General features: G+C 35.0%; 1 protein-coding gene across 4 annotated transcripts in view; it reads right to left on the bottom strand.

Annotated features, from left to right (window-relative positions):
• LOC143226466 (voltage-dependent calcium channel subunit alpha-2/delta-3-like) overlaps positions 1 to 14,186 on the bottom strand; it is a 225,250-nt gene extending 211,064 nt beyond the window's left edge. For all 4 annotated transcript variants that reach the window (XM_076457479.1, XM_076457480.1, XM_076457481.1 and 1 more), the window contains exon 1: positions 13,864 to 14,186. In XM_076457479.1, the coding sequence (XP_076313594.1) occupies positions 13,864 to 14,048 (185 nt within the window). In that variant the 5' untranslated portion in view covers positions 14,049 to 14,186. The remainder of the gene's footprint in view (positions 1 to 13,863) is intronic.
• Positions 14,187 to 14,450: the final 264 nt, after the last annotated feature.

Raw genomic sequence — 14,450 nt, 5'->3', positions numbered from 1 at the left:
ATAGGTTTTTCCTCGTACAATATGAACATTCGGCCTCAAATTAATGTCGAAATTGGTTGGGAAAGGCGGGTTAACAGATAGGCAACTAATGATTAACCTTTTAAATAATCCCACTTCTTACACCAATTGATAGGAGTTGGGAGCATTTATTAATTACTAAATAAAACCAGAACGTAATGAAAATGCAGTTCACTTGATAGAACTACTATAATAACTTGTACAATAAGATTTTTTGTTGAATGTATATTTAACTTCTGTGTGGCTCATACAAAGTTACGGATAAGATGCTCTTCAGGTACTACCGGTTTCCTCCAGATAATAAACTGAGTGAAATAAGGCACTGCTTGGCTACTATTGGTTTGGTTCAGGATAAATATCTAAAATCTGACAGTTTAAGCACTTATGAATTTTCTGGATAATTATCCTGGGGAGGTGAGACAGTAATTAGTTATTAATAAGTGTAGACTAGGCAACAATGACTGTGACATTAGTTGTTATTGCTGTCCATTTGCCAAAGTTCTAAGAAGGTCAAAAGTTTATTTTCATTATATATTGGAGCGAGAGAGAGAAAGAGAGGGGGGGCTTAAATATGAAAGATGCGAAAACCATTTTAGTTGGTCAGGACAGAATGACGCTAAGACTGTCTGACTACGTAAATGGAACATTTCAAACAAATCAGTTATTCTGAATGTCCATCTATACATCCCTCCATCCACACACATTTGTATGTGTGTATGAAATTGTCCACAAACACCTTTCCATCCATGGACAATGCAGTTTTAGCTATCCATTACTCCATAATTCAAATAATAAAATTTCCATTAACGCTTAATAGCTTAGCATGATACAGAGCCGTAAATCTCTCGTGAGAACTACTAGTACAACAATCGAGAGGAATCCACGCCTGCCTGTATATACATGTGTGTTAAAATAGCGAATTGCTAGTCAGACAAGACGCCAATTCATCATTATATGCGCAACATTTCCTTCTTTAAAAAAAAAAAGATTATTTGTGTACGCCATCATAAAGATGCGTATTCTCAGCATGTTTAAATGTTTCACACAACTTCATCGTTGCGAAAATTTCTTATAAAAATGCAGCTACTTCCCAATAATGAACAACGTAATCATATTGAAAATCTTATTCTAATTTATTACGTAGTAGTTAAAGATCTGACGTCAGTTATAATATCAAAATACTACAGATATTAATTGTTGCTCACAAGCCTTTAAGACTTATTTACAATGCTTTCTACCCTTTAGTTTCTTCTAACAGCTTATCGTCCAATGGGCTTCGTTTGCCTGGGTCACAGCACAAAAACTGCGGCTCTGAATTTGCTAAATTTTTCGTGGCGTTCAAAATTTCATGAATTACAACTTTTACTCTCTTCAAACAATTACCTTAGAAACGTTTGTAGCTTTTCTCATTTAAAATGGAGGTGGAATTTTAAACCTGAACTTATGTGCAAATGTCCTGTTATTACAATAACAGACTTCTAGAAATCAGGTATAACCATTCCTATTTCTGGACTACTAGCCAGATGGAAGAACTCAATCTAACAGCACTTATCACCACAATGGAATTTTAAGGTTCTTTTCAACCGAATAACAGGACTGACCATTACTTTTACAAATCGCCATAAGCTGAAATACGTAAAATTTATTCAACAATGTCTCGAATTTCGAAGTTTTTTTATTCGCTGCCCGACACACATTAGCCGCTAGTCTAACATGTGGCTCTGTTTAAATTAACATAGGCTGCAACTTTGCTCTTATAACTTCTAACACGTTTCCGAATATTTATAAAATAATTAAGTATTACTTAATTAGCTCCTTAATGGTATTTATGGTTATACAAATGTTACAGATCCAAAGGAATTCTGGGTAAGAAAAGATAATAATGTTCGTCTCTCTTCTTCACTTAAAATAAATGTTTTTGCTATTCAATCGATGGTTTCAGAAATAGTCGAAAATGATAAAAATCTAATCACCCATGGTCATTACGCGATTGTCACGATGCGTATCATCCAAGTGATATTCATCACGTGGATTAAACATTAGCGAAGCGTTTACAAAACGCCAGTAACATCATTTGTTGCTAACAAATGGCGGAAGAAAAACGTTAAGCTAACCATGTAATTCATGGTAACGAGAATAACATGCGACCAACAAAAAAAAAAAGTGACTCTCAACAATTCCCGCGTCTTTAATTCCTTCATTTTGATGTTTTTCTTTCATTCATGTGTTATTAAAACCGATATAATTATCCTTATATATTTACTCTGCTCTAATCTTCCTGAACTGAGACCTGGGCACACGGCGGAAATGTGCTCCTTAACTGGTTGTACAGACCTGATCCAAGAGATGATAATTACCGGTCCGATATTCACAATCACAGAATAATAACTTAATACAACACGTGAAGAAACATTAAACCTAAGCAAGTTATCGCTTCATTCTACCAGAGTGAGGCCTGGTTTTGTTCTCCAACTGATTATGTTTGTAAAGACGTGAACAACAAAACAGATACTAAAAAGGAAAGTTATTATAACACTGAAACAACATGATGATTTAAAATGGTACACAAAAACAGAGACTAAAGAACATTTTAAGATTTACCACTGAATACCAATAACAATATGCATGTCTATGTTAAAGCTACGAAATCACTAAGGTTGATTCTGCTTTATATGGAAGTTACGTGATTACTGAAGTTTGTGTTAGGTACATTTTTTTCTGGGGGTTATGCTGCAGGCTTATTGAGATTATGGCCGAAAATACCGTTGTTAACAAAAGTACCCAACTAATAAAACAATGAACATGAACCATAAAAAAAAGAATATTTAATTAGCTATATTGATATCTAGGTTCAGTTTCAATTTCGCTTTAAGTACATAGATTATTCTGACTGGTACACAATTACGCCAATATGTACTAGATACAAATACTTAACATACATATTGTTATACAAATCGTACGTACCGTGTTTCTCCGATAATAAGACCTACCCATAAAATAAGACCTAGTGTGATTTTTGGGGATAGTTTTAATATAAGCCCCAGTTAAGAGTGGCAGGAAGAGGAAAGAAATAAAAAAATAATTTATTAATTAGTTTAATAGTTAGTTAATTAGTTTGTTTAAGTATTAATCAGTTAGTTTAATAGTTTTACTTTGTAACTTCATTTTTTTAATATATCAAAATAAGACATCCTCCGAAAATAAGCCCTGGTGTCATATTTTGAAGTGAAAATTAATATAAGCCCTGTCTTATTTTCGGAGAAACACGGTAGCTAATATGATTCAGGTTTTTACGTAAACAGAACTTGCACTTAAGCAAAAATGTTAAAAGAGTTTACGTCATCATGCAAAAAATACATTACTACCAGAATGATGAGCATTTCTATACCTTGATGAAAATTTAAGTCACTATGCAAAACAATTTAATGTTTACAAATAATAAAATAATTCCGTTTTTACAAGCTTCAGACTAAATCAACAATTCGGTAACTTCTAAACTTTAATAAAAACTGTCCAATTCAAACACTGGAAAAGCCTTTCCTCTTCTGATACTGTTTTTGTAAAATTATGAAATCAGTTTTACGGCCAGACATGGCCAGGTGGTTAAGGCACTCGACTCGCAATCTGAGGGTCGCGGATTCGAATCTCTGTCACACCAAACATGCTCGCCCCTTTTAGCCGTGGAGGCGTTATAATATCACGGTCAATTCCACTATTCGTTGGTAAAAGGGTAGCCAAAGAATTAGCGGTGGGTGGTAACGACTAGCTGCTTTCCCTCTAGTCTTACACTGCTAAATTAGGGACGGCTAGCGCAGATAGCCCTCGAGTAGCTTTGCGCGAAATTCAAAAAAATGAGCAAGCAAACGCAGCTTCATAATGACAATCACAGTTATCTGATTTCATGGTACACACAAAGTGTGACAATATATGTTATTTTCCTTATGAGGTGGTTTTTTCCTTTGAGCACAGACCTGTTAGGCAGAGAAATCGTATTACACAGAAAAATGAATTAAACATCTTTATTTATTTATTTCACCCCTTTCCTTGAATAAAATTTAAATTTTTCTTCTAATACAAGCATGAAATAAACAGACTGAAAGACAACGTGACAGTCCCTTCTAGTTAATTCTGCTTTAATATCCTGCAGCTGTCACGATCTCTACCTATAAACTCAACCCAGTCGACGTGTGATGAAGTTCTCATGTCCACTTAGGAATTTGCCAACTATTTCCAAGCTAAGTCTTCAGCATGTAAACGACCCTGGGATATATTTCGCGTGTTTCACTAGCGATCTTTTGTTTCTAGAACTTTCGATAAATAACGCAAGAATCCGATCTGTGTGGTCCAACAACCTGTGACGTAATACGTCTGACACACAGGTGTTCCTTTGGGTATTGTGATGGAGAGTAAAATCACCACAGCTGCTATACGTTAATAAAAGATATATACACATGGAGCGGCAGTTTCGTAATTAATTGTTTTCATTATCTCTTACAGAGAAAACATTTATATTTCTGTTAACTTGAATGACTTCCCTTGAAACTTAAATACTTTTTAACCGACCAAAATATATAACATCTATTTTTTAAAAAATATATATAATTAAAACATTCACATAAAGTGAAAGGCATAACAAGACTGCCAGATATTTTACGTATAAATAACTTCTGAATAAAGACTGAATAACAGAAATCACATTGAAAACTGTTTATGGATATTCGCACAAAGATACCCAACAGTTATATGTCCCTCACATTAAGATGACAGGCTGGTGGGAAGGCAGATAGTCTACAACACCAACTGCCAACTCTTATTAAACAACTCATGTTTGAACGAACGTTGTAATTTAACTATCACCGTTATAATGCACCTAGAGAAAGAGACTTGTCTGTAATTGGACGCCAACTTGTAACCAGTTGATCAGTATTAAGACACTAGACATTAGACCACAATTAAAGAATATAAATACAACTAATATTAAATAAAAGGAGCCGCCACTCCGGACTTCTCTGTTATCCATTTTTGAGTGTTTTTTTTTACAATGTCAGTACATTTTTTAACCTATTCCTCTATATAGGTAATTTTCGTTTTGAAACAAAATTAGGCATTTTTTTCATCCTAAGTCTTCTAACATTTGAATAACCGTACGAAAATGTTTAAATACGATAGTCTACAAGATTGTCCTAACTGAAAGTGAGGTTTATCTTGTTCTATTCTATTCTTAGCCTATATTTACACCTTATTCCATTTTACAATAAAACACAAAGTTCACTACAGTATAACACGATCCTATGGTCGACTCACAGAGTAGTAACAGTTTTGCTTATATGAAGCTGAATTCATACAGTCACGAGTAACTAAAATTAGAAAACAAATATTGGAGTCGTGATGTGTTATTCAAACCTTACTGGTTTTCAAATCCGTCGTTTACATTGGGTTATCATTTAAATGGATAAAAGCTGCATACGTACTGGTTAGTTTGATTCAAACCATCTTTATATCTGAATTGGAGAAAAGTGTATGCCAGACACGAATATCAGTAGTGTGAACAAAATAAACCAGAAACTCAATATTATGCATACAGAGTTCTTGTTTTACTCTGGAGAGTAACTTTTGTTTAGAACTTTCCGAAATCGTTTCTCATATTCTGTTTTTTTCTTCCAACACATTCTTGCGTTTTACATGCTCAGTATTCATTCGCCACCCAAAGTAATTTTTTTATTCCTTCTCCAGGTCTGCCAACTTTTAGGAATCTGTTTGAGCGAGACCTGAAAAAGTAAAAAGTGCGCGGTAAAGTGGTGTAAGCGCTGAATGCAATCGCCTTGAGGGTGAAGTGGAGGTATGTTCCCCCTTTAAATGCTTTTATTCAATGAAGCAAAACTTCGCAAGCTAATGCATTTCCTAGATCAATTTGATGTCGATTTTGGCCTGGATCCAGCCGGTCAACCAACTATGATGTGTTATAGAAAGCTGCAAATTCTAAACAATATGTTGATAAGAAACTGACCACATCGTAAGATTTTTTTTTTTTTTTTTACTAATGCGTATGAATAGACAGATGCGCGAGTCACGCGCTCAGTAGGCGAGTGTTGGTTGCACTGTTTTTCATACGACACCATATCATTCACCACTAACACTACTAAAGTCCTCATAAACACCTCTTATCTCAAATTAGAAAACAGGTGTTGTTCTTTTTCTTCTTTTTTCATGGTTGAATATATCTGGGTAGAAATGGGCATAGAGAGGCGTCTCCTCCGGCTAGGGATTATCAGAACAGCCTGCTTTAATCGCACTGGTTTTGCCATTCCTCGCGAAAAATCTATAAAACTATTTTCTTGAGATATAGCTATAGATAGGTGTAGACTTCCGTTCATACTTCTCGGATTGGCTTAGTTTGTTCAGAACACTTTGATGAATATTCGAACTAATGGATTTCTTGGTCACTTGTATCAACTTTACCATCGAAACTAATTTCATGATATCATGCCATTCAGTTTCATTCAGAGTTTACACCACAGCACGAGAATCAGTTCACCTGTTATGTAAAAACATTAGCTAACAATCTGTGTGAATCTCTAGATTTTAAAACTGGCAATCCACATCGTAAACAATGTTCTGACCCACACTACTCAACTTCACTCTGAACCCTGTAGTGTCACAATAAACTACACTCCTATTCACCACAGTTTACACGCCTGTGAATCGCAAAATTATAAAAGTAATTAACTGAACAATCAACAAAATTCTCTCCTATAATAGTCACCTCCAGTTAAGTTCCTTAAATATACGTTTGAAGATTCGGTAAAAAAGTTCAAATGTGCGTATTTATAATTTGTTACCCTAATTACTTATTTTGATATCAATTCGACTCTTTCTTCATCCACACTACATCAGGAAAATGCATGAAAGCTCTCTGGAGGGATCATCGGTTCTAACCACTCGCAGCACTGGTACAGTAGTGTATTGCCTGTCAGTCAGCCGGAAGAAAACACTAAAATAACAACACATAAGGGTTTGTTTTGAATTTATTGTATAGTCGTCCTTAACTGAGTAGTGAAAGGGAAAAAAGGAAGTCATAACCACCCACCGCCAACTTTTGGGATACTCTTTTACCAATAAATAGTGGAATTTACCGTGACATTATAACGCTCGCACGGCTGAAAGGGCGATCATCTTTGGTGGAATGGCGATTCGAAACCGCGATCCTCAGTAAGTACCTGACCATGCTGGCCCGACACACATGGGACGCTTATCATTACAATTTGCACCGTTATGACGTCAGTAAAATGTAGGCAAACCATAAATCACAAGAAGAATTATGCACTCTATAACATATATAATACAGCATGTCAAAAGCACGAAACAGAAACATTTGTTATTCCTATTCTTGACTTTATTTATTCCTGAAAAAGAACACTTTCGGGGGCCATTTGAAAATTGCATCTAGTTTCTGTTCAAGCATGATTACATATCCAAAGCGGGATGCACGGGAAACGGTGTTAGCTTATTAGGTACGTAACAGTTAACACACCGGTAAATAGTAACTCAGGACAACCAGTACCGGCATAACTGGATAAACAACTCTAGGCTTAAATGACTTTCCCCGGAAGAAAACTGGAGCATCCATAACAGAGAAGTGGTGCATTAGTAACCAAAGGCACAGTCACTGCAGTAAATAAAGGTATTTTCGCTACATTTGCTCACTTCAGTTTCTCCTTTCACTTCTGATTCAGAAAATTTACGAGATTAAGCCAAGACGAGTGTTTAATTCTATATAAATCTTCTACTTTAAAACTTCCTCAGGCGAAGTGCAAAGCCTGCAACTTTTAAAGTTAAAATAGAGAGCATTTTAACGCACGTGACACGTAACTCGTGAATGTTTATTGTTTCACTATAGTAAACGTAACGAGATATGTTGTAAACACAATATGCTCACATTTTGTTGTTACATAGGGCATAAAGGTGGAGCTACTAGTGCAAAGACCACGAAGACAGAAGTAAGACAAACATACGGAGATATTTCAAAAATCTGCTTTTATTGAAATTTTTGACAGTAAAATAATATTATTTTAACTCGTTGTTCATACAGCAGACAAACCAAAACTTTCAGAATTCAGGCCTGACGTGCTGCCTCATATTTATTCCCCAAACAAAAATTTGAAGTAACATGAAACTCACTGTGTTCTTCATTTTCGTCTATTTCACCATGATTATTCGTGCGTGTGTGCAGACACACACACTATTTGCATTATTACAGATATCCAAAAAGACAAACCAGAACAGATACTTAAACATCAACTAACTGGAAAAAAAGGGTTACTTTTAATACTGTGGTCTGAATTATTCAAACATGACTAAAGTTTATTGCGCTGTGTTCTCTTTCCCTTACAGCTTTAGACACATCTGTCAAAATTGTCCTGTGTCTATTGTAGGTTTAAATACACCCGTAAGAATGGTCCCGTGTCTATTGTAGGTTTAAATACACCCGTAAGAATGGTCCCGTGTCTATTGTAGGTTTAAATACACCCGTAAGAATGGTCCCGTGTCTATTGTAGGTTTAAATACACCCGTAAGAATGGTCCCGTGTCTATTGTAGGTTTAAATACACCCGTAAGAATGGTCCCGTGACCGTTCTAGATTTAAATACATCCGTAAGGATGATTCTCTGTCCCTTTCAGCTTTAGAAACGCACATAAGCGGTTTTCGGTCCCTTTCAGCTTTAGAAACACCTGTGAGAATGGTTCTGTGTCCCTCCTGGTTTTAGAAACACCTTTAAGATACACCGAAAATTGCAACTTATCTAACATGTATTCACCTTTCAGGTGTTTGTTGAAGTTTCCAAAATTTTGTTTATATCAATAATGTTTTAATTTTAATTCGGTAACTTTTACAGTGAAACTCCCAACAGTTGATCTCACTATACTGAATATAAAATTTAGTACGAATTGGTTTCCCGTTTTGCTTCTATTTTGTAATTCATAGCAAGAGTGATAAAAACACGACAATTCTGTTTAAGAACATTCCCGCAAAGTCTAGTGATGCAGTATGTTAGTTATTTTTACCTCCTATATGCATACAAGTTCTAAGTGACCTCTCTACTAGTACAGTATATAGAAATCCTAAGGGCGTCTAAAGCCTTTATTTGACCCCTCTGTCTCATTAGGATCTTAGCCTGTGTTCGAGACAAACGTGTTTTACATATCCAACAACGTACAAAAGGAACAATGTTTTATTATTAACACTTTTGTCCTTGCTTTTAGCATAGTCTATCTATAAAAGATCTCTAACGTTAAGAGCTGTGCATAAAACGTTCTGTATAATCATACAAGCCTTTTCATTTATTTAAAACGAGCTGATGTACTTGTCTAACGCATGGAGAAAATATCCGAATACCAACTTCCCTATGTTATTGCCTTAAAAGACTATGCGGTCATGACAAGTTCGGCAACATTTAACCCACTAGCTCGCCAATTATAAATGGATACACACAAACTGTTTTCAAATAAAAGTTTAACCATATCTTCCTTATATTCGGGTTGACACTAATTCAAGTTTTAATCGGTTTCTTTTAGGTGCACAAAGTTTTATGTTCTAGTTTCCAATAAAAAAGATAAACTGATTCTTTTTTTGTTTAATGTAATAAAGTATATTACATCGATTTGATCTAAATTCTCAAATGGACGTGTTTTCAGTTTGATTACGTTGCACATCAACCAGATATAAATACTGTAAGGTTTTACAGATATTTATTGAGTAAAAGATTTTTATTCCAACTAAAGCCTGAATATTTCAACATCCCAGACACTTCACTCAAATATTATAGCAGTATTTAAGTAACAATGTATGGTTGGTCTCTCAATTCGCCTTTATATGATTGAAACTGACATTGAGCAGATAGTCCCTGGATGTCACTTTTCCTGCAGTCCGGGTGGCACCATTGATTACTTGTAGTGACCTAGATATTCAACCGTCGTCGTGCAGACTCGCGCTTCAATGTTTCTAGAAATACAAACCCGCCCTCTATGGCGATAACCTTACTTATTCTTTAGATACAGAATCAACTTTAATATCCGCAAGGTTTTTACTATGGATATAGATACGAGTCATCCTTGGTGCTAAACGAAAAGTTATACTCTTGTTTATGTTTGATGTCGAAAATTAGACCAATTTGGACTGATCATATTTGTCTACGATTTAAAAACAGAATCCAACTACTTCGTTTAAGCGGTGTGAACGTCGATAAACTAAACTTTCATACGATTCTGATATGAATTCAGAGCCTAACCCAAGCTACATTGTTTTACCAGTATGAACATGCAGCGTTACTAATACTCGAGCATTGAGCGTGAGGCTCATTCACCTATGCCTATTCTCATATTCACATTCATTAGTAAAAACACCACGTTTTGATCATATTATCTACAACAAATTGTGGTTGTTAAACCGGCTATATCCAAGTCAAATTTAACGACATAAAGATCTAATAAATGAACCAGACTGCAGCATTTTGCTTCATTGAATAAACAATATATAGAGGGGACCACAGACCTCCTCTAGAAGGAGACTGCCTTTTCCATTTGCAGATATTTACTGCGGGTTAAAAATTTACTTTTCGAAATATTTCACTCAGATTCTTAAAGGTTTTGCCAAGGTTGTTAGAGACACCCGATTCTTAATCTTTGGGTCGCGGGTTCGAATCCCGTCAATCCCATTATTCGTCAGTAAAAGAGTAACCAAAGAGTTGACGGTAGTTGGTGATGACTAGTTGCCTTCCCTCTAGTCATTCAGTGTTAAATTACGAACCACTAGTGCAGATAGGCCTCGTGTATCCTTGTGCGAAAATTTAAAACAATTCTTAAAATAACATGGGCAACCTACAAACTTTAATACAGTTCTTATCTAACTTCCAGATAGGTATGACACCGATGAAAAAAGGTTCACCTTTCGAAAGCGTTTCGTATTTTTCGTTTTTAACTAACTTTTAAAACCTTCACGTTTTCTTAACAGTAAATACCACACGATATTGGTGCGAATAGTTTAGATATATTTTCATACAACTCTAATACGATTATAGATCCGAACCCAAACTACTTGATATTATTGGTATGAACATCATTAGGCTTGGAACCAAAATATTTGTCTCGTGAATGTAACCAACAGTGGTACATGCAAAAGAAGGTTCACTCATGCATCACAATGTAAACATTTAACATCAATCACACAGAGCAACTGAAACGTCTGCTTTTAGCGCTACCTCGTGTGTTTTATAGTACTTATTTCTATAAAATAATGTAGATGTTGAGTAAAACAAATCGTTAACAATAAATTCATGTCGTTAAAAGGTATCATTAGATTTTGAAGCATGTCTCAGTAAATAACAGAAACATAAAACGTTACTTAAATACAAAATATCCAACCAGTTAGGTTTAGCGTCAACTTATAAGATTTAACAATTATATCATACAGTTATTTCGTTTGTAAGTCCTACGTGTCATCTTTCACTAGCTTCTGACCAGTAGCAGTTGAACTGATTATGAAATTATCACAGAGGTTCTTTGAAATGAACTAGGATTGTAGTTCATTTCACATTGATAGTTAGTGCTAAAAAATAACATTCAGCGATGACATTTACGACAGATAATTACACAATATCTATCTTTGGTAATTAGTCCTCGAAATTATTTTTAGTAAACGTACAGGAAATTACTGTAGATGAGTTTGCAATAACACCGTAATTGAAAGATAGTGTTAAATACACTTTTTCGCATTTAAATATCTAGTAAAATTTTCATACCTTTATCTTGTGTTTTGCTGGCTATTAATACGTTGCATAATTACTAAATTCTGCCTACGCTCACGTGCGCTGTCGACCCAGGTTTCTTTTATAGAGTGAAGAGGGTGATAGATATTGGGGTGGGGGAATAAGCAGAGATCACCAGATATTACAATAGTTTTAAATCATTACAAAATACTACTCTTGCCATGTGCGATACTGATCCACACATAAAGAATGTTTTTCCCCGGTAGGTCAGAGAAATTTTGGGACTGCGATGCTAAAATCTGGGGTTCAATTTCCGCAGTGAATAGTGTGTACACAGCCACTGTGTAATGTTGCACTAAAAATCAAACACAGCGGTATAAAAAAAGTAAAAGAGATGCACAGTCCTCGTACACATGACACAGAACGATCGTTTGTTATGAAACTTACAGTACTTATTGATTTTGATGAATCATTTAATACATTTTTCTCACACCATGTGTCTTAAAATAAAAGCATACTTCCCCGGGTTATTCGGTGTCATTTATATGATTGTTCCTTTGTATGCAATAATGAACCAACAGAAAAAGGTTCAATAAAGTATGTATTAACAGTTTTTAACACATCATACAAATGGACCACCGTGAAACCGAAATGCAACAGTTGAAAACATTTTATATTGCTTTTACTTTAATATGAAATATACTTAGCAGTTTTACACTATCATACTATTGTCAGGAAGTCAGTTTAACTCGCCAACGACCAACCTCACAATTTGCTACAAATTCGTTAGATGTAATTTAACCATTTAAAGATTTGCCTCGTGGTTTGCCACCTAATCAATTAAGAACAGTTTAATCAACCAAATCAACCTCACGAAATGCCAAGAAGCTAATTAGGAATAGTTCAGCCAAATATCTATGTTACGAATTGATAGAAAGTTTAGGAAAATAACATTTTATTTCAAAATCTTGTACGTGTTTTGTTGTTGTTTTATTTACATCAGCTAGGTACAAGTTTGACCAGCCTAAACACTAGTTCAGAGTTTTTCAGAAAATCAATTGGAAATAGAATCTGCTCACCTACCTCATGGCTTGTAAAAAAAAAAAAAAAAAGAGGCGGATATTTAGTGCCTTTGAGATATATTTAAAGTTGAAATGAGTTTGGAATATCGAAGGCTAACTAAAACACTTGATATGGATTAAAGTTGAATATGTTTAGAATTCGAAGACTCGTTAGGTATTAGCCAAATATCTAACTAAATACTTCAAAACATTAAATTTAGGTTTGGAGATAATTTTACAGTATATACTTTAGAGAAGACAATGAAGAACAATGACGAAAACAACATATTTCCTACCCCTTTGTCTAATTACTCTTTTAACGCTCATTTCTTTCCGAAAAATATTTTCATGCAAATAAGGTGTTTCTAAAGTACATTTCAATTATGATTCCAAATCACGTGTTAAAATTATTCATGTTTCACTGAAACAAGGAGATCTATAATTATACTAAACAAATAATTTATATGTAGCTACAAAATTTGGATAATCTATCTCGTAAACAAAAATGATTTATAAAGACAAGTGGCATACAGATTAGGGTTACAAGTACCGTAGATGTTTGGGGGTAATAAATTCAATACTTGAATAATGAATAAATTAAAATAATCAAAAGTCACATTCCAGTAATATTGGACAGTTCTTATTATTTTTCACTAAAAATTAAATAAAAATGTAGATTTACACAACTGTTATTAATTCACTAATTACTGGAGAGAAGAAATGCAATATACTACCTAGACAGTGGAACCTGCTTTAAACCTAAATTTGATCTTCATATGTAACGCCCTCTTTAAAAAATATTACTCGTGATTTAATTTTTTTTTTCTAAAGAGCCACCAGACACATGGGCAGCTGGTATTCATTTCATGCATGATAAATGTAAAATATATTCCATTTAATTTATTTTAAACTTAGAAAATAATTTTAGATGTAGTGTCACATAAACCTCTCTCTCGTTGAGAAAGTCATTCTGAGACTTGGCTTTCTTACCCAAAAGAGTGTATAAATAGAGTTTACACTTACTCGTTGGCGTCTACCTCGATATTTTCGAGACGAGGGTTGGATACAGGAATGAGAACAAGAAATGTGACGGCAGCCAAGCACAGGCAGCCCACAGGTCGCTTTTTCAGTTCTCTATCAGCGTTCCGTGAGATTTCCTTCGTGAAGGACAATTTTGCACGAGGCATCAGAAGCTTCTGAGGTCCCATGGCTGAGCTTGTTATGGCGCTTTGTCACATGAGGTCAAAGCTACAACTAGTAGAGAAAGTGGAAAAGAGTCTATACATTTAATCACTCAAGCCAGAAAACGAGCTACCCTAACTCGCGAGTATCACTCCACTTCTAGAGAGCAGATGCCAATTGTAAACCTTTTCTCCATTGGCTAACCATTCTTCACGTGATAGACAAGCAACGATGTGTTTCAGTGCTAGGTGCTGATTGGATGACTCGACTGGGCAACAGAGAGCTATGTAAAGGTTGCAGCGCAAGGATCTACTGTGTTCACGTATCCCATCATGTATTAAGTAGCGATGGCTTATTCTCTCAGAACAAATGAGATGAAAAATGTTCGGATGCTCTGTAGGAGGCATTATTTGTTTGTTCTAAGGAAC

The sequence above is a fragment of the Tachypleus tridentatus genome, chromosome 9 (genome assembly GCF_004210375.1).
Source record: "Tachypleus tridentatus isolate NWPU-2018 chromosome 9, ASM421037v1, whole genome shotgun sequence".
NCBI lineage: Eukaryota > Metazoa > Arthropoda > Merostomata > Xiphosura > Limulidae > Tachypleus > Tachypleus tridentatus.
Note: the sequence above shows the minus strand (reverse complement) of the source record. Positions and strands in the feature narration are given on the sequence as shown.